Genomic DNA, 25,259 nt, shown 5'->3' on the forward strand with positions numbered 1-25,259 from the left:
GCAGCAGAAGAGTTAATGGAGAGAATTTTTTGCTTAACTGGCTGAAGGCACTAACGGTGGAGTGTAAGATGTTGGAGAGGAGATGTTGGTTGTTTGGGGGGCGGTGGGTGGGTACTGGGTGTCAAAAGATTTGAAGGACTGAGGGAATTTACAGAAATGGAGAGAGTCAAGAAATCATAAAATCATTGAATCCCTGCAGAGCCATTTGGCCCATCGAGTCCAATCGAGCATCTTATCCCGTTCCAACTCCCGGCCCAATCCCCATAACCCACACACCAGGGACCAGGATTCAAATCCCTCTGTGGCAGATAGTGAAATTTGAATTCAATAAAAAAAACCTGGAATTAAGAATTTACTGATGACCATGAAGCCATTTTCGATTGCCAGAAAAATCCATCTGGTTCACTAATGCCCTTCAGGGAAGGAAATCTGCTGTCCTTACCTGGTCTGACCTACATGTGATTCCAGAGCCTATGGCTGAATCGGAACTGTCCTCGGGCAACTAGGGATGGGTAATAAATGCTGACCAGCCAGTGTCGCTCATGTCCCACCAATGAATAAAAACAGTCAGGCCGATGTAGGAGCAGGGTCAGATAACCTTGGAGTTGGACAGCCTTTGTGATCAGATGAAGGCTTTTTAAGTTCATCTCAGCATTAATGTTATCATTGATGTGATGATGACGTACCTGTGAAGGACAGAGTTCTTGTTAGTTAATTATATTAACAGAACGGGCAGGATTTTACACACTTCCTGCCATGTTTCGCAGGGGCAGCCCACCATTAACTGACAGTGGGACCTTCCAGTCCCACCAGGGTTTCCAGTTCTACGCATCCCTTCCACTGCCGGGAAATCTGCGGTAGGGGTTCGCCATTCGGTGGGACTGGAAGACCCCCCTGGTCAGAACGTTTGGAAAATTCAGTGAGCAGCAATGATGTTCTCATGTTCAGACCTGTTAATCTGACCATTTTCTCTCTCCCACAGAGCTACTGTCAGAGCCTTTCATCAATGTTACCTATGTGGATACCACCATCAAACTGACCTGTCAGGTATCTGCGGGGAAAGCAAGTTCCATTCAATGGCAGAAGAATGAGAAAATGATCACAAATACTGAACACTATCGGTTGGTGCAAAACAACAGTGTGTTGATTATTTCAGATGCTACAGTATTAGATCGCGGAATCTACACTTGCACCGTGGAGAACCCTGTTAGCCAGAAGAATGCTTCCTATCTTCTTGCAATTTACGGTGAGTCTTGTCTGTCAGTCTATTCCATTTATTAGTCAAAAAGGATACAGCACCTAATGTTCCTTACACTCTGCCCCACTAAAGATGTTAATATTGGAAGAACTTTGTACATTTTCATGATAGCTAGAGGGGGATAAAGATGGAAGATCACAAGTTCATTTACCCGATTATATATTCTTGACCATTTACCGGGAATGGCAAAGTGGAAAACCATGGGTGGAACTCTCCTGTACTGCCCGCCATGGGAACTGTAGCGGGGTGGGGGGATCCATGCAAAGGCCCGTTGGCCTCGGGTGGGATTTTCCAGTTTTGGGGTGAACATGGCCAGAAAATCCCACCCCATATTTTAATTTCACATTCCAGTGCAGACAGATCACACAGTCGAGGAACTGAACATTGGTGCGATATAATACATTCATCTCAACTTGGAGTTGAAGGGCAGCACGGTGGCACAGTGGTTAGCACTGCTGCCTCACCCTCCAGGGACCGAGTTCAATTCCGGCCTTGGGTGACTGTCTGTGCGGAGTTTGCACGTTCTCCCCATGTCTGCATGGGTTTTCTCCTCCTCCTCCCACACTCCAAAGATGTGCGAGTTAGGTGGGTCAGCCATGCTAGATTGCTCCTTACTATCGGGGGGGGGGGGATTAGCAGAGTAAATACACGGGGTTACAGGGATAGAGACTGTGGGATTGTTGTTGGTGTAGGATCGGTGGACTGAATGGCCTCTGTCTGCACTGTAGGATTCTATGGTACATTGTCGGGACAGAGTTGAGAGTACTTTAGGCTATGTTTAAGTGGATGGAACCTCACCTTGAAGAGTTGGCGATGGACCCTGAAAGTCACATTGGACATCTATGGGGAGATGTTGTATCTCCAAAACTCAAGACCCTTGATAACTAAATTGATAAAGAAGAGGAAACCCCAGCTTGTAAACCCCTTTTCAAAATAGCATAAGTTTAAACAATGTTCTTTATTTCAGGTTTGCGTTTTTATGCAACGCCATTACCCATCACTGCACTGACGACTGCTGCTGTTGCCTTATTCTTGAAAATCATTTTCTTCTTCTCGAGGGCCAACTCAAGTAAGACAGATTTTCTGTTTGCAGAGTTTGATGTTAAAACTTTAAAAATTTTATGATTTAATGATGGAGACTCTGGGGAAAAATGTAAATATGATGCCTGTGTCATGTCAAATGTGCTCTTTTATATCATAGGATCCCTTCAGTGCAAAAGGAGGTCATTCAGCCCATCAAGTCTGCAGTGACAACAAGCCCACCCAAGCCCTATCCCCGTAACCCCACACATTAACTCTGAGTAATTCATTTCATAGAATCTCGGAATTCTTCCAGTGCAGAAGGGGGGCATTCAGCCTATTGAGCCTGCACTGATAATAACCCCACCAAGGCACTATTCCCGTAACCCAACTTTTTTTTAAGAGTCCCTACAGTGCAGGAGGAGGCCATTTGGCATGTCGAGTCTGCACCAACCACAATTCCACCCTGACCATGGTGCCCACCATAACCCCATGCATTTACCCTGCTAATCCCCCTGACACAATGTGGCAATTTTAGCATGACCAATTAACCTAACCTGCACATCTTTTATGATGTGGGAGGAAACCAGAGCACCCAGAGGAAACCCACGCAGACACGGGGAGAACGTGTCAGATTTCACACAGGCACTCACCCAAGGCTGGAATTGGAGTCAGGTCCCTGGAACTGAGGCAGCAGTGCTAACCACTGTGCTATTTGAATATGTAAACATTCTTAATGCAAATGATGTTAATACAAATTTTCTTATTGTTCTAGGTTGCAAGTTAGTAAAAAATCTACTACAAATTGTGCCGTGTTTGCTTTTCATTGCCATCCTTGTATACTGGATATGGCTAGAAGGTATTGTATGTGCTCCTGTTTCCTCATTCCCAGTTGGTAATTATACTTCTACAACACACTATGTTCCAACACAGTAAATACCAGTTTAATATGTTACAGACTGAGAACTTGGGTGAGCTCCAATCTTACTTTGCCAAACCATGAATTTAACCTCAATCAATTGATTTGCGGACTGGAATCAAAAATTGTTTTTTTTTTGAAAGACCCATTAAGTTTGGAAATTCCTTCAGAATTCCTTACATTTCTAAAGAAATTGGAATCAACTGAATAATTTCTCAATCTTGTGACCCCAGCAATTCCTGCAGAAATCTGTCTATTTTTGACAGTCTTCCCACATAAACACTCGTTGGCCCATTCTCCAAGCTTTGTCAAACTACCTCTGATGTTCATCAGCGAAGGACAGAGAAACTAGCAGCTGGAGTTGGCCACTCAGCCCTTCAATCCCACTCCACCATTAATTTTGATCATGGCTGATCATCAACTTCAATATCCTGCTCCTGCATGCCCCCCCCCCCCCCCCCCCCCCGTATCCCTTGGTCCCTTTAGGCCCAAGAGCTATATCTGATTTCTTCTTGCAATCGTACAATGTTTTGGCCTCAACTACATTGTGTGATAGTGAATTCCACTCATTCACCACCCTCTGGGTGAAGAAATTTCTCACCTCAGTTCTAAAAGCTTTACCTGTTATCCTCAAACTATGATCCCTACTTCTGGATTCCCCCACCATCGGGAACATTCTTTCTGAATCTATCCTGTCTAGCCCTGTTAGAGCTTTATTGGTTTCTATGAGATCCCCTTTCATAGAAATTTATGAAGATTCTAACAGGATTAGACAGGGAGGATTCGGAAAGAATGATCCTACCTACTCCTACAAGCTCTGCCAGTCTGGCCATGCATGTTTCTGCTAGACCCATATTAAATATTTTCCGCAATTCTAATCCTTCCACACTCATACTCAAATTGAGTCTTGAGGAATTAAACACTTTTTAAATGTGGAGAGTCCACGTGTAGCCCCATGTATCTGTGGCTTCATGACCTCCAGGGTTACAACTTCACACCATATTAATGTATAGAATTCAATTGTTCATCAGCTATGTTGATCTGACTCCATCTCACTGCGATCTGCTCTGGTCCTCACTACTGGCCCCAAGCTCAGGAATTCTTGCAAGTGTTCCCCTAATTCCATTTCTGTGGCGGAGTAAGAACATAAGAAATAGGAGCAGGAGTAGGCCATCTAGCCCTTCAAGCCTGCCCCGCCATTCAATAAGATCATGGCTGATCTGAAGTGGATCAGTTCCACTTTCCCGCTTTCTCCCCATAACCCTTAATTCCCTTGTCTGCCAAAAACCTATCTACCCATGACTTAAATATATTTAGCAAGGTAGGCTCCACCACTTCAACGGGCAGAGAATTCCAGGGATTCACCACCCTTTGAGTGAAGAAGTTCCTCCTCAACTCCGATCTAAACTGTCCCCCCCCCCTTATCTTGAGGCTGTGCCCTCTAGTCCTACTATCCTTTCTAAGCGGGAAGAATCTCTCTACCTCTACTCTGTCCATCCCTTTCATTATCTTGTACGTCTCTATAAGATCCCCCCCCTCATCCTTCTAAACTCCAATGAGTACAGACCCAGGCTATTTAGCCTCTCTTTGTAGTCCAACCCCCTCATTTCCGGTATCAGCCGAGTAACCCGATTCCCACAGAGAATTAACACAAACGTCAATGTTTGAAGATGTTTTGTATTTACGAAGGCCCAAGAGAAAGGGGATGGGAGCATTGATCATAGAATCATTGAATTATGGAATCCCTACCATGCAGAAGGAGGCCATTCAGCCCATCAAGCCTTCACCGATAACCAGCCCGGTCCCCTTAACCTCACATATTTATCATGGACGGCATGATGGCACAATAGGGAGGCACAGTGGCATAGTGGTTATCACTGCTGCCTAACACCACCAGGACCTGGGTTCAACTCCCATCTTGGGCTGTTGTATGTGCAGAGTCTGCATGTTCTCCCCATGTCTGCAAGGGTTTCCTCCCACATTCTGAATGACGTGCTAGTTAGGTGCATTGGCCATGCTAAATTCTCCCTCAGTGTACTGAAACAAGTGCAGGAGCGTGGTGATGAAGGGATTTTCACAGTAACTTAATTGCAGTATTAGCGTAAGCCTACTTGTGACACTAATAGATAAACTTTTTAAAAAACTTAACCTTAATCCCCCTGATACTAAAGGCAACTTAGCATGTCCAATCCTCCTAACCTGCACATCTTTGGAGTGTAGGAGGAAACCGAAGCATCTGGAGGAAACCCATGCAGACATGGGGAGAAAGTACAAACTCCACATAGACACGCACCCAAGCCAGGAATTGAACCTGGGTCCCTGGAACTGTGATGCCCCAATGCTGGTTGTGACTGGATCAGTAATCCTGTGGGCTGGGATAATTTTCTGGAGATATAAGTTCAAACTTCAGCTGGCATATTTAAATTTAGAAACTCAACAAATGAGGATTAAAAAGTCAGAGTTTGAAATGATGACCACGAGCTGATAGATAGTGTTGTAAAATCCCATCCGATTTATTTGGAAAGGAAACCTTCCAGCCTTACCCAGTCTGGCCCACATATATCTCACAGACTAACAGAAAGGTGATTGACTCTTAACTGCTGTGAGAAATGGCTTAGCAAGCTAATTATTTTACCTGTTAATAATGGTGAACACAGTAAGAAGTCTGACAACACCAGGTTTAAACCTGGCATCTCCACAGAATGGTGAAGCCGTGGTTCACTATCACTTTCTCAAGGGTAATTGGAATGGTAAGGCAAGCATTTATTGCCCAATGAAGCCTCCATCTCCTGAATGAATGAATGAAAAATATTGGTTCTTTACCCTAATTGGCTTTGTCGTGTTAGTGTCCCCACATTGGTGTTTAGTTGAAATTGGGTGATATAAGATTGCGTTTTTAATCTTGCCTAAAAACCAGGTCTGAAATGCACCCGTTTTCTTGCTCTTTCGGCACTTAGAATTTATTTCTTAAGATTGTGCCCCCTGTCCTTAATCGTTGAATACAGAGAGTGGAATTTGTACGATCCCACCCGAGATCAAGGGAGAATTCTGTTCTCTGAGCCTTGCCCGCCCCCGGAATCGGGGTGGGCGTGCCAATAAAATTCTGGCCAATGTGTTAAAAATTACTATTTGGCATAGAGCACATTTTTATGACACTCAGCTTTCCTCATCGTTATAATCTTAAACTCTGATTATGATTCTTGTGAAATACCTTTGCAACTTCACATGCACCTTTATCATTTTTATAACTGGAGAAGTGAACAGTATTTGATAATGTTTGATAAGTTTACCTTAACATCTTCGTTGTTCAATTTCAACCCTCTGTAAATGGATCTCAGTTCAATTTTATTAACCTGCATCACGAGTTTTAATGATTTTTGTGTACATTAAAAATGTATCGTTTCTCCTATATCCATTTATTTTCCAAACTTCCTTTCCATTCAGCAACTTGTTCCCTGATTTCAAATTGAGTGTTGTTAAGGGCCCTATGAAAATCCAAATATTGCATCTCCTGCCAACCTTAAGCAATACATGAAAGTCACTACCTCCCATTCTTTTCATGCCTCACATTCTTGTCACATCTTGAGAGGCGCGGTGGTGAACGAACTTGCAAATGGCATATGTTCTCTCATCTACGAAATTATGTAACTTTATTTGCTTTTTGCTCTTTTAATAGGACCTGACAAAAAAGTGGTGTTCGTATTGGTGTTCTTCTGTCTCTTGGCAATACCATCTGTATTTTTGATTTGTGACGGATCAATCATGACTCGGAAGGCCAATTGTAAGTTTCAAGATGGTTTTTATATCCAATATACAAAAAGCTCATGTCAATGGTGAGGGGAGGGTTGGTGAGATTCGGATTCTCTGTGTTAGTTCTCTTGGGTATCAGCACTCAGTTGACTCTTAACACAAACAACGCTGAACATCATGCATCCAATGCAATGTCTTTAATTACGCAAGGAGAACTCTCTTCCAACACCGGAGCAGTTCTCAGGTTATAGAGAAATAGCTCAGCAGTTACAAATCAGTAACAAGAGATTTTTCACATCGTTCATTGAAATACATATCCCCCAATCATAGCATAGGCCTTTTGCCTGATAGAAAACCAACCCTTTATTAGCATAATATGTCCCCATTTCTTGCTATTTGGAAATCGCCATGGTAACTTGCTTTTTTATTTATCCTGATGTTATGACCTGTAATGCAGTGTTTATGGAACAAGGTTTTAGATTGACTCACTTTCCCTGCTTACATCAGTGTTGGCCTTATCGAAGGCCTAACTAAAGGCTGTGTTTGGCTAATAATCATTTTCCATTACTTGACAGAGTTTTTTTGACAATTAAGGAACTTTAATTTTCACAGTTGTTGTAACCTAACTTCCACGCATGGTGGGACTGCACGATTGCACAGTGGTGCCAGGGACCAGGGTTCAATTCTGGCCTTGGGTGACTGTATGTGGAGTTTGCACATTCTGCCTGTGTCTGTGTGGGTTTCCTCCCACAATCCAATGTGTGCAGGTTAGGTTGATTGGCCATGTTAAGTTGTCCCTTCATGTCCAAAGATGTGCAGATTAGGTTGATTGATCATGCTAAATTCTCTCTTAGTATCAGAGGGATTAGCAGGGTAAATATGCAGAGTTACGAGGATAGGACAAAGTGGGATTGTTGTCGGTATAGGCTTGATGGGCTGACTGGCCTCCTTCTGCACTGTAGGGGTTCTATGATTGAAAGAGTGATGTTCGATATGATGGTTCAAATTTAGGCACGCAACGTTTCTGATAAATCATAAGGGGAAATTCAGCAGGGTTGAGTGTATATTTACAGTCTCCAGCTCTAGTACTGTGGACCCAGGAATCATAGAATCATACCGTGCAGAAGAGGCCATTTTGGCCTATCGAGTCAGCACTGACACATTACAAACACCCGAACTCCCATCTAATCCCATCTGTCAGCACTTGACCCATAGCCTTGAATGTTATGATGTGCCAAGTGCTCATCCAGTTACTTCTCAGGCAGCACATTCCAGACCATTACCAACCTCTGGGCAAAAAAGATTTTCCTCCCCTCCCCCCCTAAATGTCCTGCTCCTCACCTTGAACCTATGTCCCCTTGTGACTGACCTTCAACTAAGGAGAATAGTTGCTCCTTATCTGCTATGTCTATGTCTCTCATAATCTTGTACACCTCGATCAGGTTGCCCCCTCAGTCTTCTCTGCTTCAATGAAAATAACCCAAGTTTATCCAAAGTCTCTTCATAACTTAAATGTTCCATCCCAGGCAGCATGCGAGTGAATTTTCTCTGCACCCCCTCCAGTGCAATAATGTGGCGGCCAGAACTGCACACAGTACTCTAGCTGTGGCCTCACCAAAGTTTTATACAACTCCAACATGACTTCCCTGCTTTGCTAATCTATGCCTCGGTTGATAAAAACAAGTGTCCCATATGCCTTTTTCACTACCCTACTAAGATGCCCTTCTGCTTTCAGAGATCTGTGGACAAACACACCAAGTTCTACAGAACTTTTGAGTATCCTACCATCATTAAATGCTTTGTCAAATTATTCCTTCCAAAGTGTATCACCTCACGCTTTTCAGGGTTATATTCCATCTGCCACTTTTCTGTCCATTTGACCATTCATTGTACAGCTACTACAGTTTTCCAGCGAAGCATATAAGATGAGAAAGATAGAAGTGACTGTGACGCCACAATTGGATTGGGTGTAGGGTCAGGTACCAAAGAATTGAATCCCTAAAGTGCAGAAGAAGGCCATTCAGCCCATCACATCTGCATCATCTCTCAGTGCCTCTTACCCAAGCCACCAACCCCACCCATTGCGCCCTAAACCCATGCATTTACCCCACTAATTCTCTTAACCTACACATCTTGGGATACTACGGGGCAATTTAGCATGGCTAATCCACCTAAACCACACATCTTTGGACTGTGGAAGGAAACTGGAGCATCCAGAGGAAACTCACACAGATATGGGGAGAAAGTGCAAACTTCACACAGACGGTCACCCAAAGGCTGGAATCAAACCCAGATCCCTGGCACTGAGGCAACAGTGCTAACCACTGTGCTACCATGCTACCAGGAAATTGACAACGCACACCAATTTCCATCAGTGTTTCCAAATAACTTGTATTGAATGTGGCCTGTCCACCTTTACGTGCTGGAATGTCAGATCAGGCCCAGTATAGAAAATGAACTTGACATTCCTGCTTGAAGCCACAGGTCAGGCTGGATCTTGGTTTGCTGTTTGGAGCATTAGGCTGCTTCTGTCAAATTTCACTGCAGAGTCGATATCTCTTTTCTATAAAGTAATGTCTTCTCCCCAGCATATCCCAACATTGGAACTTGGGGATCCAGAAGGATCAAAAGGAGAATTAGATTTTCTATGTTAATAGCTCCAGGTGATGAGGCCATCACCAGTTGAGATATGATGGCCAAATGCCAATGACTGTGAAATTAATAATAGATCAAATGAATGGCCTGACAGTGAATTCATTTCACAGCCACCACTGGCACCCGTACACTCACATTTGGAAACAAATTCAGTAGAGAAGGATAAAGAGGTCACTTTCTGCTCCTGGGAGTATTGGCCCACGCAGACATAACCAATCCAAATGGGGAGAGAGGTGGAAACATCCATAAACAAGACTCGGATTTGCTATCTGATTTGAAATGGAACAAGTATCAGGCAGATGCTCGGGATGTAGAGTTTTCCTGCCTATTTTCCTGCGTTCCAGATGATCCAATAATCCCAAACACAGGAATAGGAATATCCTTCAGGTACTTCTCGTGTGCGTGTGTGCAAATTTTTGTGCACCCTGTAATTGCGTGTCATTCCTTCCCAGCTCACTTTCGGACGTTAATGGGCACAGTAGCTGCAGCAGGTGAATTCAGTGTGATCTGTACATCGGCATTCCTGTGTGTGAAACCAAAGCTTCGAGCTGGTGAGTGGTCAGTGATAAAATAGTAGCCAGCAAATTAATTCTGAATGTTACATCGGGTCAGGAATTGTCTGATTAGGATCGTGTCATTTTTGCTACATTATACGTTGGAAACTTTTAAACAATTGATGATTCTAGTGCAGAAGCAAGCCATTTGACCCATTGTGTCTGTGCTACTTTAATTTAGTCACTCGACTCTGCTGTCTCCTCACACCCTGACTGAGCACACTGCCTCAAATACTTGTCCAAATTTCCTTCAATATATACAATGGTTCCCAGTTCAACAGCTCCCTGTGGTAAAACATTCTATCCTTATGGAATCAATGAATCTCTACAGTACAGAAGGAGGCCATTCGGCCCCTCGAGTCTAGACTGACAACAATCCCACCCAAGCCCTACTCCTGTAACCTGACAATATTTACCTTGCTAATCCCCCTGACACTGGGATCAATTTAGCATGGCCACTCAACCTAACCCAAACATCTTTGCACTGTGGGAGGAAATGTTGACACAGTGGTTAGCACTGCTGCCTCACAGTTCCAGGGATTTGTGTTCGATTCCCGGCTTGGGTCACTGTCTGTGTGGAGTTTGCACATTCTACCTGCGTCTGCGTCTGAATTTCCACCGGGTGCTACCTGGCTTCCTCCCACAGTCTGAAAGGAGTGCAGGTTAGGTTGATTGGCCATGTTAAATTGCCCGTTGGTGTCCTGGGATGTGTGGGTTAGACGGATTAGCGGGATAAATATGCGGGGTTGCGGGGATAAGGTCTGGGTGTGATTGTTGTTGGTGCAGAGTTGATGGGCCAAATGGCCGCCTTCTGCACTGTAGTGTTTCTATGATTCTAAACCAGTAGAATGGCGCCCAGAGTAAACACGTGCATTTGTAGACGCAGGGAGACAAACTCCACACAGACAGTGACCCGAGGCTAGAATTGAACCCAGGTACCTGGTGCTGTGAGGCAGCAGTGCTAACCACTGTGCCACCGTGCCGCCACCGCCACCTGTGGAAATTAATTTCTCCTAAACTGCCTTTTTAACTTGAGTGGCAAAAATGAATACTTTGAATTATGTTGAGAATACAGTACGGGAACAAACCATTTGGGCACAAACAGCCTCATTCATTATAAATGCTTCACTCAAATCTCTCTTTGTCCCTTATCATCTAACTGTTATGGCATAACCCTTCCATTCTCTCTCCATGTGGTTAACCTAAACATTTTCCTAAATGTTTTTGATGTTGTTCACATTGATGAATTCACTTCAAAATATGACTAAAGAGGCTTCTTGGGAATTGCGTGGAGCCAGAGAGATGGGCAGGATATTAAATGAGTACTTGGTGGATGATAAGTCTGGGGGGAGAGGGCGGGAATGTGGAACTGAGCCAAGACAGATCAGCCATGATCTTATTGAATGGTGGGGCAGGCTCGAAGGGCTAGTTGGCCTACTCCTGCTCCTATTTCTTATGTTCTTATGAAAGGATGTGTAGATAGTTTGAGTCATGTTGAGATCAAAAAGAAGGAGGTATTAGGGTTCTTGACAAGTCCCCAGCACCTGATGGGACGTACCCCAGAGTACTGAGAGAGGTAAGGGAGGAAATTGTTGGGGCCTTGAAAGAAATCTTTGTATCCTCACTGGCTACAGGGGATGCCCCAGAGGATTGGAGAATAGCCAGTGTTGTTCCTTTGTTTAAGAAGGGTAGCAAGAATAATCCAGTAATTACAGGCTGTTGAGCCTTACATCAGTGGTAGGAAAATTATCGGAGAGGATTCTCCGAGACAGACTTTATTCCCGCTTGGAAATAAGTGGACGTATTAGTGGGAGGCAACATGGTTTTGTGAAGAAGAGGTCGTGTCTCACTAACTTGATTGAGTTTTTTGAGGAAGAGATGAAAATGCTTGATGAGGATGGGGCAGTGGAAGGTCCCTCACGGCAGACTGGTGCAGAAGGTGAAGTCGCTTGGGATCAGAGGTGAGCTGGCAGGATGTATACAAAACTGGCTCGGTCAAAGAAGACAGAGGGTAGCAGTGGAAGGGTGCATTTCTGAATGGAGGGCTGTGACAAGTGGTGCTCCTCAGGGATCAGTGCTGGGAACTTTGCTGTTTGTAATATATATAAATGATTTGGAGGAAATTTAACTGGATTGGTTAGTAAGTTTGCAGATGACACAAAGGTTGGTGGATTTGCGGACAGCAATAAGGACCACCAGAGGATACAGCAGGATATAGATCAGTTGGAGACCTGAGCGGAGAGGTGACAGATGGAGTTTAGTCCGGACAAATGTGAGGTAATGCATTTTGGAAGGTCTAATACAGATAGGAAATAATACATTAGATGGCGGAACCCTTATGAGTATTGATAGGCAAAGGGATCTGTACGTACAGGTACACAGGTACTGAAAGTGGCAATGCAGGTGAGAAGGTAGTCAAGAAGGCATATGGCATGCTTGCTTTCATTGGCTGGGGTATTGAGTTTAAAAATTGGCAAGTCCTATTGCAGCTTTATAGAACCTTAGTTAGGCCGCACTTGGAATATAGTGTTCAATTCTGGTCGCCACACTACCAGAAGGATGTGGAGGCTTTGGAGAGGGTACAGAAGAGATTTACCAGGATGTTGCCTGGTATGGAGGGCATTAGCTATGAGGAGAGGTTGGAGAAGCTTGGTTTGTACTCGCTGGAGCGACGGGAGTTGAAGGGAGATCTGATAGAATCTACAAGATAATGAGAGGCACGGACAGAGGGGATAGTCAGAAGCTTTTTCCCAGGGTGGAAAAGTAAATTACTAGGGGGCACAAGTTTAAGGTGCGAGGGCAAGATTTAAAGGAGATGTTTGAGGCAGATGTTTTACACAGACAGTATGGGTGCCTGGAACTCATTGCTGGGGGAGGTAGTGGAAGCGGATATGGTAGTGACTTTTAAAGGGCGTCTTGACAAGTACATGAGTAGAATGAGAATAGAGGGATATGGTCCCCGGAAGGGTAGGGAGTTTTAGTTAAGTCAGTCAGTATGGTCAGTGCAGGCTTGGAGGGCCGAAGGGCCTGTTCCTGTGCTGTAATTTTCTTTGTTCTTTTAATTCCCTGTTTAATTTCTTGGTGACTAACTTCTATTGATGGCTTCCAGTTTGCTGTGCTTGACCTGTGGGGCCATTCCCTCTGTGTCTAACCTATTAAAACCTATCATCATTTTAAAGGCTTCTTTTAGGTCGCTCCCTCAGTCTCTTCTGTTCGATAAAAGAAAGACCAATGTTACTCACTTCCCAAATGAAAGTCAGAGGGGGACCCACAGCTTGTCATCCTACCCCCTACATTTCAGACTATTGGATCGTTTAGCTTTGGTGAATACAGGGAGTGTGAAAGCAGCTGTGTACAGTTCTAAGCCCTCAATTTTAGAGCTGGTGTCTTATCATAAAAAAAGACACAAAATGATGTGTTGGCTCCAGGCCTCTCTGCAGTTTGTTCAATCAATGAACACCGAGGATCAAGAGGGCATAATGTTCATTCAGAGTAGACATGATGGGCCAAAAGGCCTGCTTCAGCGCCATAACAATTCTGCTAACCATCGCTGATGCGAAGTGGGAAGAACACGGAGTGGGAAAAAATACCCAATTCAAAAAGGAATGGCACTTGGAAGTTGTTATTTTCTAGTTTAAGTTTATTTATTAGTGTCACAAATAGGCATACATCAACACTGCAGTGAAAACACTGTGAAAATCCCTGTCGAGTCAATCTGGTGCCTGTTCGGGAACGCTGAGGGGGGATATAGCATGGCCAATGCACCCTAACTAGCATACCTTTAGAGTGTGGGAGGAAACCCATGCAGACACAGAACGTGTAGATTCCGCACAGACAGTGGCAAGTCAAATCCAGGTCCCTGGAGCAGTGGGGCAGCCGTGCTAACTACTGTGCCACCGCGCCGCCTGCCTTGGTTAGAATACAACCAATGGGTGCAATCTTATTGCTCATTCATGCCACGTTCCCGCTGCGAGGGAGATGGGTAATTTGGCGACAAGCCAAATTTCCGTTCACTGCAACGGGATTGGGGAATTCCAGACTCTGGTTTGAGCAAATGTATTCCTGGCAGAATTATTTCTACTTTGGCACCAGATTAATAGAGCATATTCTGATGCAGTGCACTTTGGACAATGAATTCTATTCATGTTAAGTGTGTAATTATATTTTATTATATACCAACCTTGCTGTTGATATTTTTGAATGAACTGTGTGTTGTGTAAAACTGTAGAAGATATGTTACATCATATCTTATCTCAGTTTTAACTATATTATGATGAGTCTTAAGTTGCGTGCTAATTGGAATTGCACTTTGTAAATTTATATGATGATATCTATTGCAGGCAATGAATGTGAACCAGTCGACAATCGACAAACGAATCTAATTTTTGCTGCAGTGGTGCCATTCATTTCAGTTTTGATCCCTTTTGCCAGTTACGTCATGTGTAAGTAATGTTGATGTGGTTACAGATTGTATCAAAACTGTTGTAATACGTGCAGAGAACTTTGAGTGAGATTTTCTACTTTGCTCACTCTCCCCTACAACAGCAGTGTATATTATACCATATGTGCTAACTCATATCGCCTTGTGCAGCCCCACCACCCCCATTCCCTTATACACCATTCATAACGCTTGGGCCTACATCACAGTTTAGTCTCCCTTTACAGATGCACCATAGAAAGCATTCTGTCTGGTTGTATCACAGCTTCGTGTGGCTTCTGCTTTGCCAAGGCCACAAGAAACTACAAAGGGTTATGAATGTAGCCCAGTCCATCACTCAAACCAGCTTCCCATCCATTGACTCTGTCTACATTTCCTGCTGCCTCGGAAAAGCAGTCAGCATAATCAAGGACCTCATGCATCCCGGACACACTCTCTTCCACCTTCTTCCATCAGGAAAAAGATACAAAGTTTGAGGTCACGTACTAATCGACTCAAGAACAGCTTCTTCCCTGCTGCCATCAGATTTTTGAAAGGACCTACGTCGCATTAAGCTGATGTTCCTCTACACCCTAGCTATGTTTGTAACACTACATTCTGCACCCTCTCCTTTCTCTGTCTATTTATGGTATGTTTTGTCTGTATAGCATGCAAGGAACAATACTTTTCACTGTATACCAATACATGTAAGGAGATCACGCATATGTGTCCAATGCTGGCATCTCCACATCATGGCTACCAATACATGTGACAACAATAAATCAAATCAAATCAAATCTCTGCCCACCAGCGACTTGGCCTTGGCTCCCTACTGAACCTCAGGACCCCTGTTGAACTTTGGACTTCTCTCCATGCCACTCTCCCCTGCCTTCCTCCCCGCCAATCCCCCGATTCCTATCCTATTCTCATTCTGTCTTTTCCAGTCTTATTTCGCTCCTCACTTCCCCCCCTTAATCTGTTGCACTTGATTTTGTTTCCACTTGAAGAATTCACCTGACAAACGTGGTAAACCCACTTTTCTTGTTTTGACATCTCTATCTCCTTCATCACCCATGGAGTCCTGTTTTTCACACCTGTACCTTTTCCTCCTTGTCAGAATGCACTTACCCTGTACATCTCAAACACCTCTTCCTTAAAGGTTGTTCCATTACAATGTTTCCTGTCAGTCCCTGATTCCATTCTACCCTGTCTAGTTCCCTTCTCATCACACTGAAGTTCCAATTTAGAAATATTATATTCACTTGCTCCTTGCCCTTCTCTATTACTAGATTAAACCTAATGATATGATAGTCTTTTAAAAGATTTTTTACTCCATTCTTAAAGTTCCAAACCCAATGCTCAGAGTGGACCTGGCATTCTGAAATCCATTCCTTGCTGGCTCCAAAAACCAAATTCCAATTCCAATTGAATCCGACACATGATCTCCAGAAGAGAGGAAAACAAGATCCAAGCTGACAAGATAAGACACTGCACCCCTTGGCTTGATCTGATGCTTGATCTAGCCAAACGGCCAAGAAGCCTTTTATTCCGCAGGTGGAGGTCCACCTCGTGTCAAACGAGGGGCATGCACACGGTGGGTCGTGCATGGGCTGCTCTTGGAAGTTCCGGGAGTGGCCTAGTACTTCGTGTCGGTGTGTGTGCTTGATCCTGGACCGATAGACGGGCGCCGCAGCAGCTCGGTGACTGGCACTGCTAGCTGTGCAGACACATGGATTTGGGCCTGTGTCTGTGGGAGTTTGCGCATTCTCCCTGTGGTTGCGTGGGTTTCCTCCGGGCGCTCCGGTTTCCTCCCACACCCCAAAGATGTGCTCTTAGGCTGATTGGTTTTACCAAATTGACACTATTCTCCCCTGAATCTGGCTAAGTTAGGGGTTCCATTTGTAGACACGCAGGGTAGAATAGGTGTAGGGTGATGCGGCGGCGTGGGCTCGTTGGGCCGAAGGGCCTGTTTCCCGTGCTGGGTTGTTCTTTGTTCTTTGTAAGCCTGAAGATATGATATCATATGATATGAAAGGCTTATAATGTGAAAGGCAAGAACTTTATAATATAGTCATTCTTACCCACATGTTCCCACACAGACACTTAGGGAGGAATTTTCACCTCCCACCTGTCAAGGGAATTGTCAAGGGGATGGAAGGAAACCTATGCATATGCAAACTCCACACACACTGCCATCCAAGGTTGGAATTGAACCTGGGTCCTCGGCATTGTGAGACAGCATGCTAACCACTGTGCCACACTGGTCGCTGACCCTAAGACCAAAGCACGATATCCTCAAGCATGGAAATGATGCTCATCTCTTAAGTTTCTGTGAAATTAATTTGCTACTTTAACTGACCGATTGAAATAACTAGGCTAATAAATATAATGGACAAGGAAATGTCATATGACCTGTTCAACTGGGCGGCACGGTGGGAATATGTATTCCATTTTAGTTTCCAGGGTGCGGCGTTTGCTGTAAAGCTGGTGTATGAGGTGATTGAGGAGTGTGAGAAAGGTGTAACGGCAAAGTCTCTCAGCGTAGTCTGTGTCATAGGTTGACCTGAGTGGGTTCATGACCTGTAGTCCTTTTGGTGTCTTGTCTGCTTTCTTGCATCTCTGTGAATACTTGATGTCTGTGTTGATATGCGCGATCTTCTTAGAGATCCTCTCCACTTGGATCCGGCAGTTTGCGGTGTCAATAGTAGTCATGATGTGGAGATGCCGGCGTTGGACTGGTCCAGTCCAACACCAGCATCTCCATCATGGCACAGTGGTTGGCACTGTTGCCTCAACGCCAGGGACCCGGATTCAACTCCTGGCTTGGGTCACTGTTTTTGCGGAGTCTACACATTCTCCCTGAGTCTGCGTGGGTTTCCTCCGGGTGCACCAGTTTCCTTCCACAGTCTGAAAGATGTGCTGGTTAGGCAGATTGGCTGCCCCAAATTCTCCCTCAGTGCACCCCAATAAGCAATGGGGTGTAGCGACTAGGGGATTTTCACAGTAACTTCATTGCAGCGTTAATGCCTACTCATGACAGTAATAAATAAAACGTAAAAAAAAAACTTAAAACATAGACATACTAAATGGCAAAAATTAAAGGACAACTTGTTTTGTGTTTGAAAGAATTTATGGGCTGTTATTTTAATAATCTTTTCTTTGAAAAACCCTTGCTCAGTTCATTCTGTCATTGATACAACTCATTATATTTGTATGTTCACCACCAACAGATAGAAAATGGAACACACGCAGAACTCAAATCCCAACTCCAATCCCAACTCCAAACCCCACTGTGAAAGAGGCTGATAACCATGAATGTATTGTAAGTATTGGTTTAAATACAGGTGGCAAGTTAGAAATGCATCTGGTGTCTAAAACTTTGGTAAATTGACACTTTCCATATTATTATAGTCCAGAGATGAAATTATGCTTTCATTTTGCTGTTAAGGTGTAATTTGTAAGGAAATATTGATGTATTCCAGTATTGAGCAAAATGCATATCAATAGTGTTAGCTGCAGGCAGAACGCTTCAGGGATTATTTTTCCTAAACTGTGCCCTGTTTAACATTCAATAGGGCAGTTAAAATAATCTCTCACCTTGGTGCCTTTGTGCATCTGTCACTGAAAGTAAGCACTCGGGTACAGTAAAGAAGCTAAATGGTATGTTGACCTTCATAGCGAGAGAATTTGAGTTTAGGAATAGGGATGTCTTGCTGCAATTGTATAGGGTGTTGATGAGGCCACACCTGGAGTATTATGTATAGGTTTGGTGTCCTTGTATGGCAAAGGATGTCTTAGCTTTAGAAGGAGTGCAACAGAAGCTTACCAGGCTGTCATGTGAAGAGAGACTTCTTCACTCAAAGAGTGGTGAATCTCTGGAATTCTCTGCCCGTTGAGGTGGTGGAGGCTGCCTCGCTAAATATTTTTAAGACGTGGGTTGATGGGTTTTTGATAAGCGAGGGGATTAAGGGTTATGGGGAGAGGGCGGGAGTGTGGAACTGAGCCACGACAGATCAGCCATGATCTTATTGAATGGCGGGGCAGGCCTACTCCTGCTCCTATTTCTTATGTTCTTATGAATCTCATGGAAGTTTATAAAATTCTAACTGGATTAGACAGAGTAGATTCAGAAAGAATGTTTCTGAATGGTGGGAGGGTCCAGAACTAGGGATCATCGTTTGACAATAAGGCGCGTACCTTTTAGGACTGAAGTGAGGAGAAATTTCTTCACCCAGAGGGTGGTGAATCTGTAGAATTCACTACCACAGAAAGTAACTGAGGCCGAAATTTTCAAGAAGAAATTAGACATAGCTCTTGGGACTAAAGGGATCAAGAGATATGGGGGAACAGGATATTGAATTTGATGATCAGCCATGATCATGATGAATGGCGGCAGAGCAGGTTGAAGAGCAGAATGGCCTGCTCATGCTTCTAGTTTCTATTTTTCTAAGTGATTAAATTAATAGCCTAGTGTTTGATGCCAATTAAAATTTTATCACCAATTTTCCCTTATCTAATTGCAAAAAGTGCAGTTGTAAATTCGGTGTAAAATTGAGAGAAAGGGTAAATACTGAAAGTGCTGCATTTATACAGAGGATTTAAATTGCAATATTAAACACTGTGTATTGCTGCATAGCCCATAATAAAAATATTTAATGTTAATGCTAGACTGTGTTAAAATTTGAATGATAAAATGCTGGGGCAGCACAGTGGCACAGGGGTTAGCACTGCTGCCTCACAGTGCCAGGGACGCAGGTTCAACTCCTGTCTTGGGTCATTGTCTGTATGGAGTCTGCACGTTCTCCCCGTGTCTGCGTGGGTTTCCTCTGGGTGCTCCGGTTTCCTCCCACAGTCACAAAGATGTGCGTGTTAGGTTGATTGGCAATGCTGAATTGACCCTAGTGTCAGGGAATTAGCAGGGTAAATATGTGGGGTTATGGGGATGAGGCCTGGGTGGGATTGTGGTTGGCACAGACTTGATGGGCTGAAAGGCCTCCTTCTGCACTGTAGGTATTCTATGTTTATGTCTGGGGAAAATCGATAAGTTTAATATATTCATCATCCATAACCCCATATCCTTTTGAATAATTTTTATACTAATACAAGATAAATGGAGCAAACTGCCAATGTAAATTTTTAATTTTATAAACACTCCCTAATTTCCTTTTAAACACCTCTGCCCTGATATCATCGATTTTTGTTTGTTTTAACACTGATTGGAAATGTTCAGGTGTTACAATAATGACCTGATTATTTAAGATATAAGATTTCCATCTTCCATACCAAATCTCGTTTGAATTTTTTGTGTAGAGTTTACTCAAAAGTGAGAGTATTTCAATGGCTACTTCATCTGTGCTGATAAAATGATTCATATATTATCACCTTTTTTTAATGACTTTAACGTTTTATTGTCCCCGAATCTAAATAAATAGAACTTTCATATTCCTTAACTTTTATTCTTTACTACTACAGAATCCAGGGGAAGTGATGGCATGGTGGCAATGTCACTGAACTAGCAATCTGGTGATCCAGAATAATGCCCCAGGGACCCAACTTCAACAGGGATCTGGAATCTAGTTCTCTAAAGACATTTAGGGAAAGAAATCTGCCATTCTTGCCTTGTCTGGTCTACATGTGACCCCAGATCCATAGGAATGGCCTAGCCACCCAGTTCAAGAGCAATGTTCTTCTTCATTCATGGGACATGGGCATTATTGGCTGGTCAGCTTTCTTTGTCCATCACTAGTTGCCCTTGAACTGAGTGGCTCTGTTAAGCCATTTCAGAGAGCAGTTAAAGAGTCAACCACATTGCCGTGGTTATGGAGTCACATCTATATCTATTTTCCATTCCACAGTTATTCTTGTAATAGTTACCCAAATCCTGCCAAGTGTTACAGCTATTATATTCCTTTAGTTATACTTCAAATGGCAAATTGCAAATCATGTTGCAGCTGCATAAAACCTTAGTTAGGCCGCAGTTGGGGTATTGCATGCACTTCTGGTCGCCACACTACCAGAAGGACATGGAAGCTTTGGAGAGAGTGCAAAGAAGGTTCACCAGGATATTGCCTGGTCTCGAGGCTCATACCCACACCCCATGAACTAAGAGGTAAATAGTGGTTCACCAGGAGGAACTTCAATCCAGGGATTAAACAGGCATTTATAATTAGGTCCAGTTACAAGAAATTAACATATACCAATCAAAGATGCACATTTACACAGAAGCTATATCAATATCCACTCAACTGTCAATTACACCACGCATAACATAACGGTATAATTGGCCAATTACAATTTGTGTATCAAATTGTAATATCACCAAGCATGTATTTCTTTCGACACAATTAAAGTCCTCTTTCTAATCAGTTGTACATCAACTCCCCTGTCCCATTGTCTCTTGTTAGAACAGATGCCAACGTTGTAAACGTGCATAATTGTGTGTAGTATTACGGCTCTTAATCCTCATCTACGTCTGCTTTAATCAAGGCCTGTGGTTTTCTCAGTCTAGGGTCTTACGGTTTGTGATTTTCAAACTACTGTGATTATTAACCCTTTCACTGTGCTCGCATGGAAAGTGCCATTGGAAAGGGAATGGGTGTCAAAGGTGACTGAGAAGTGGACTATGTTGTCTTGGAGGGAGCATTTCCTTCAGAACGCTGAATAGGGAGGGCAAAGAAGGATCTGTTTACTGGTGGTACCACACACTGGAGATCACAGAAATGGAGGAGGCTGGTGGGGTGGAAGCTGAGGGTAAGGATACCATATCATGCTTCTGGGAGCGAGGAGAAAAGATGAGACAGAAGTGCACAAAATAGATCGAACACATGAAGGGCCCTGTCAATTATGTTGAGAGGAATCTCGGTTGAGAACAAGTAAGACAGATCATAGAAGAAGGCCATTCGGCCCTTTGAGCCTGCACCAAATACATTCCCACCCAGGTCCTATCACCCTAACTCGATCCATTTACCTTACTAATTCCCCTGACTCTAAGGGACAATTGACCAGGCCAATCCACCTAACTTGCACATCTTTGGAGCGCGGAAGGAAACCAGAGCACCCACATGAAACCCACGCAGACACGGGAAGAGACCAGAAGACCTAGATCTTAACAGGTTTCAGACTTTTGAATGGACCTACCTCACATTTAGTTGACCTTTCTCTACACCCTAGCTACGACTGCAACACTCTCGTTTCTTTCTATAAGAACGGTATGATTATCTGTATAGTGCGCAACAAACAATATTTTTCATTGTATGTTAATACATGTGACAATAATCAAATCAAATCAGGTGTGACAGAGACAGAGAAACTCGGAGAATGGAATAGGCTCCTGACAGGAACCTGGGTGTGAGCATAAATCGTCAAAGTAGCTGTGAAAATCCATGGGCTTGTGATGAATGTTAGCTAATAGCCTATCTCCAGAAACAGATGCAGAGAAGCCAAGGAAAGAAAGGGATGGGTTACTGATGGGCAACGTGAAGGTGAGACAAAGGTATAACTTGGGGAGAAAAAAGCCAATGAACTCTTCCAGTTCAAGGTGAGAGCAGCGAGAGACATTGGTACATTTATCAATGTACCAGAGAAAGAGGTGAGGAAAGGGGGCCTGAGTAGGACTGCAACAAGGAATGTTCCACATGTCCTAGGCAGGCACGGTTCAGATCCATGCAAGTATCCACACCTTAGAGGAAGTGCGTGGATTGGAATGAGAAGTAATTGATCTGAGAACGAGCTCAACCAGGTGGGATAGGGTGATGGTGGATGGGGACTGGTTGGTTCTCTAGTCAAAGGAGAAAAGTAAATCTTTCGTACCATCCTGGTGGGCAGTGGAGGATTAGTGGGATTGAATATTTGTAGTGAAAAGAATCATAAAATCATACAGTGCAAAAAAGAGGCCATTTGGCCAATCAAGTCTGCACCAACCACAATCCGATTGCAGCCCTATCCCCATAACCCCATGCATTTACCACAGCTAGTCCTCTGATACGAAGGGGCAATTTAGCATGGCCAATTCACTTAACCCGCACACCTTTGGACTGTGGGAGCAAACCGGAGCACCTGGAGAAAACCCATGCAGATACAAGGAGAATGTGCAAACTCCACACAGCCAATGACCCAAGCCAGGAATCAAACTTGGATCCCGGTGTTATGAGGTAGCAGCACTAACCACTGTGCCATCCTGCTGTTCAGAAGGGTAAGGCTCAGAAAAGTGGAGATTGTTGAAGCAACAAGGTGAGAGCGTCTGGATAGGAAGGCATCTGTTCACCATGTAGAAACTCACTGCAGCAATACATTTCCTGGGTCTCTTCTATTCAGCTGTTTCTGACACCTTTTTTCTCTTTTGTTCCATAGGAGCTGATGGAGAAGAGCTGCCGTGAATCTGGTACTTCTGTTCCTGGTGCAGAAATTGTTTAAATTGAGAAAATTATTTCTGCTGAAAACCTTCCCAAAATCTGGGTTTCCCAAACATTTCCAGTTTGCCCTCCAAAGAGTATTGAAGGAACCCTTGGGAAACATCCTTATTGTTTGAACTGATCCATTTCAAAAAATGATTGCTTCCATGCAATAAGTACAAACTTTCAAAAACCTAATTTAAAAACCTATTTTTTATATGTATATATGTGCTATAATGTAAAAGTTTTCTTGTAAAAATCCTCCTGAGCTGAGGCTTTCCCATTTTCTCCCATGGGCTTTCAAAGCTCATCTCATCCACAATTTCTACCTTTCCCTTAACCACTTTTTAATTCAGCTTCTGATCATTCCACTTCCTTCCCTGGATTCGATTTCAAACACATACTCTCACATCCAAAGGTGTGCGTGTTAGGTTGATTGGCCATGTTAAATTGTCCCTTAGTAGCAGGGGACTAGCTAGTGCAGAAGGTCATTCAGCCCATCAAGAATGCGCCAACCACAATCCCATCCAGTCTCTTCCTGTATTCCCGGATATTTATCCTGCTAATCCCCTGACACTAGGGTCATAATATCATGGCCAATCAGCCTAACCTGCACGTCTTTGGACTGAGAGGAAACCGGAACACCTGGAGGAAACCCACACAGACATGGGGAGAGCATGCAAACTCCACTCAGACAGTCACCCAAGGCTGGAATTGAACCTGGGTCCCAGGGGCTGTGAGGCAGCAGTGCCATAATGCCATTGTCAAGTGACAGTGATCTTTCCCCATTGCCCCAACCTTCAGTGCACCCCTCAGCATGCTGGCCTCTGGAATGTGCCAGTCTGCAACATTGGTTCAGTGACAACTCTTTGCCCTGATTGGGGGCAGAGGTGGTTGGTGCCAATGGGTAGTGCCCACTGGGCACTCTGGCACTGCCCAGCAGGCAGCCTGGCAGTGCCAAAGAGCTGGGGTATGTGGAGGTGGGGCCTGAGGGCCCAAGCTTGAGAAGAGGGGGGAGACAAACAGACAGGAGCTTGTGGAAGAGGAGGGAATTTGGAAACTCGGCAGGGAGGGGATTTATAGTGAGGGGTGGCAATTGGGGGGTTGACTGGTGAGGGCAGTGATTGAGGGGAATGTTTGGAACTCTGCAGGGATGGCAGTGGGGGGTGGGGGGGGCTGTGTGGTGTCCTGGGGCAGTATGGCAGGCATGGGGACAATGCCTGAGATGGCAATGGGGGAAGTGGGATGTCCGTGGGAGGGACTGTGCACAGTTTACTGGGAGATTAGGCTCCTGTGTGGTGCATTCAGCAGCACACCTCACAGGTGAGCTGAGGCTCCAGCCCCACCTACTGGCGAGACTCACATGAAGGGTCCGTTTTTTGCAACGTGCCATAAATTTGTATTACTACCTGATTGAAAAAACCAGCAAGAAAACCTACCGTTTTCTCTCCTGTTCGACACTCTCTTTCAGAAAATTCCGCCCACTAACTTGGGTTCAGAGCAGAGCGTATCTTAAAAGGGACTTGTATAATATTCCAACTTCTCAAGTTCTTCCTTGTTAAAACTAGTAGCCCTAATCTTCCACCGTCTTTTGAGCCAGGGTTCCATTCTGAGATCTTTCTATTCAGCTACAACACCAACTACAATGGTAACAATTTTGATATCTTCCAATCCCGCTTGTTCAGGATGGGGGGAACATGCTGTCACACCCTCAAGATTGATACCCAACATTTCAGACCTGTTTAATTGGTATAATATCTTCATTAACTCAAACCCTTATTAGTGACTGTATTTAGAAGCCATTTTCCTCTGGTTACTCGGAATGGATTATTTTGCTTTTAAAACAAAATCAATAAAGTTTACACTGTACTAATGTAAAATAGATCTCAAATAGGTAGTCCTTAAAAGTTAGAATGAGTTTATATCAAATAAAGGTGCATAACAGTTTACTTATTAGTGTCACAAGTAGACTTACATTGACACTGCAATGAAGTTACTGTGAAAACACACTCCGGTGTCTGTTCGGGTACACTGAGGGAGAATTTAGCTTGGCCGATGCACCTAATTTGCACATCTTTCAGACTGTGGGAGGAAACCCATACAGACACGGGAAGAACATGCAGACTCTGTGCAAACAGTAACCCAAGCTGTGAATTGAACCTGGGTCCCTGATGCTGTGAAGCAGCATTGTGCCACCATGCTGCCTCTGTGCCACCATGCTGCCCCGAGTGTCTAAAGCATTAGTTTATATACTAGTCAGGATTATGCAGTCACAAATCCAGTCAGAAACTATTAC

At 44.0% G+C, this 25,259-nt stretch overlaps 1 protein-coding gene across 1 annotated transcript in view; it reads left to right on the forward strand.

Moving 5' to 3' along the window:
* LOC145348168 (uncharacterized) overlaps positions 1–24,023 on the forward strand; it is a 42,583-nt gene extending 18,560 nt beyond the window's left edge. Inside the window, exons 3-10 of the mRNA XM_080196362.1 lie at positions 983–1,246; positions 2,226–2,327; positions 3,054–3,137; positions 6,874–6,978; positions 10,055–10,153; positions 14,497–14,598; positions 17,804–17,895; positions 22,923–24,023. Of these exons, the coding sequence (XP_080052488.1) occupies positions 983–1,246; positions 2,226–2,327; positions 3,054–3,137; positions 6,874–6,978; positions 10,055–10,153; positions 14,497–14,598; positions 17,804–17,895; positions 22,923–22,985 (911 nt within the window). The 3' untranslated portion in view covers positions 22,986–24,023. The remainder of the gene's footprint in view (positions 1–982; positions 1,247–2,225; positions 2,328–3,053; positions 3,138–6,873; positions 6,979–10,054; positions 10,154–14,496; positions 14,599–17,803; positions 17,896–22,922) is intronic.
* Positions 24,024–25,259: the final 1,236 nt, after the last annotated feature.

This window comes from Carcharhinus amblyrhynchos, chromosome 9 (assembly GCF_965287045.1).
Source record: "Carcharhinus amblyrhynchos chromosome 9, sCarAmb.v2.hapA, whole genome shotgun sequence".
NCBI classification, from domain to species: domain Eukaryota; kingdom Metazoa; phylum Chordata; class Chondrichthyes; order Carcharhiniformes; family Carcharhinidae; genus Carcharhinus; species Carcharhinus amblyrhynchos.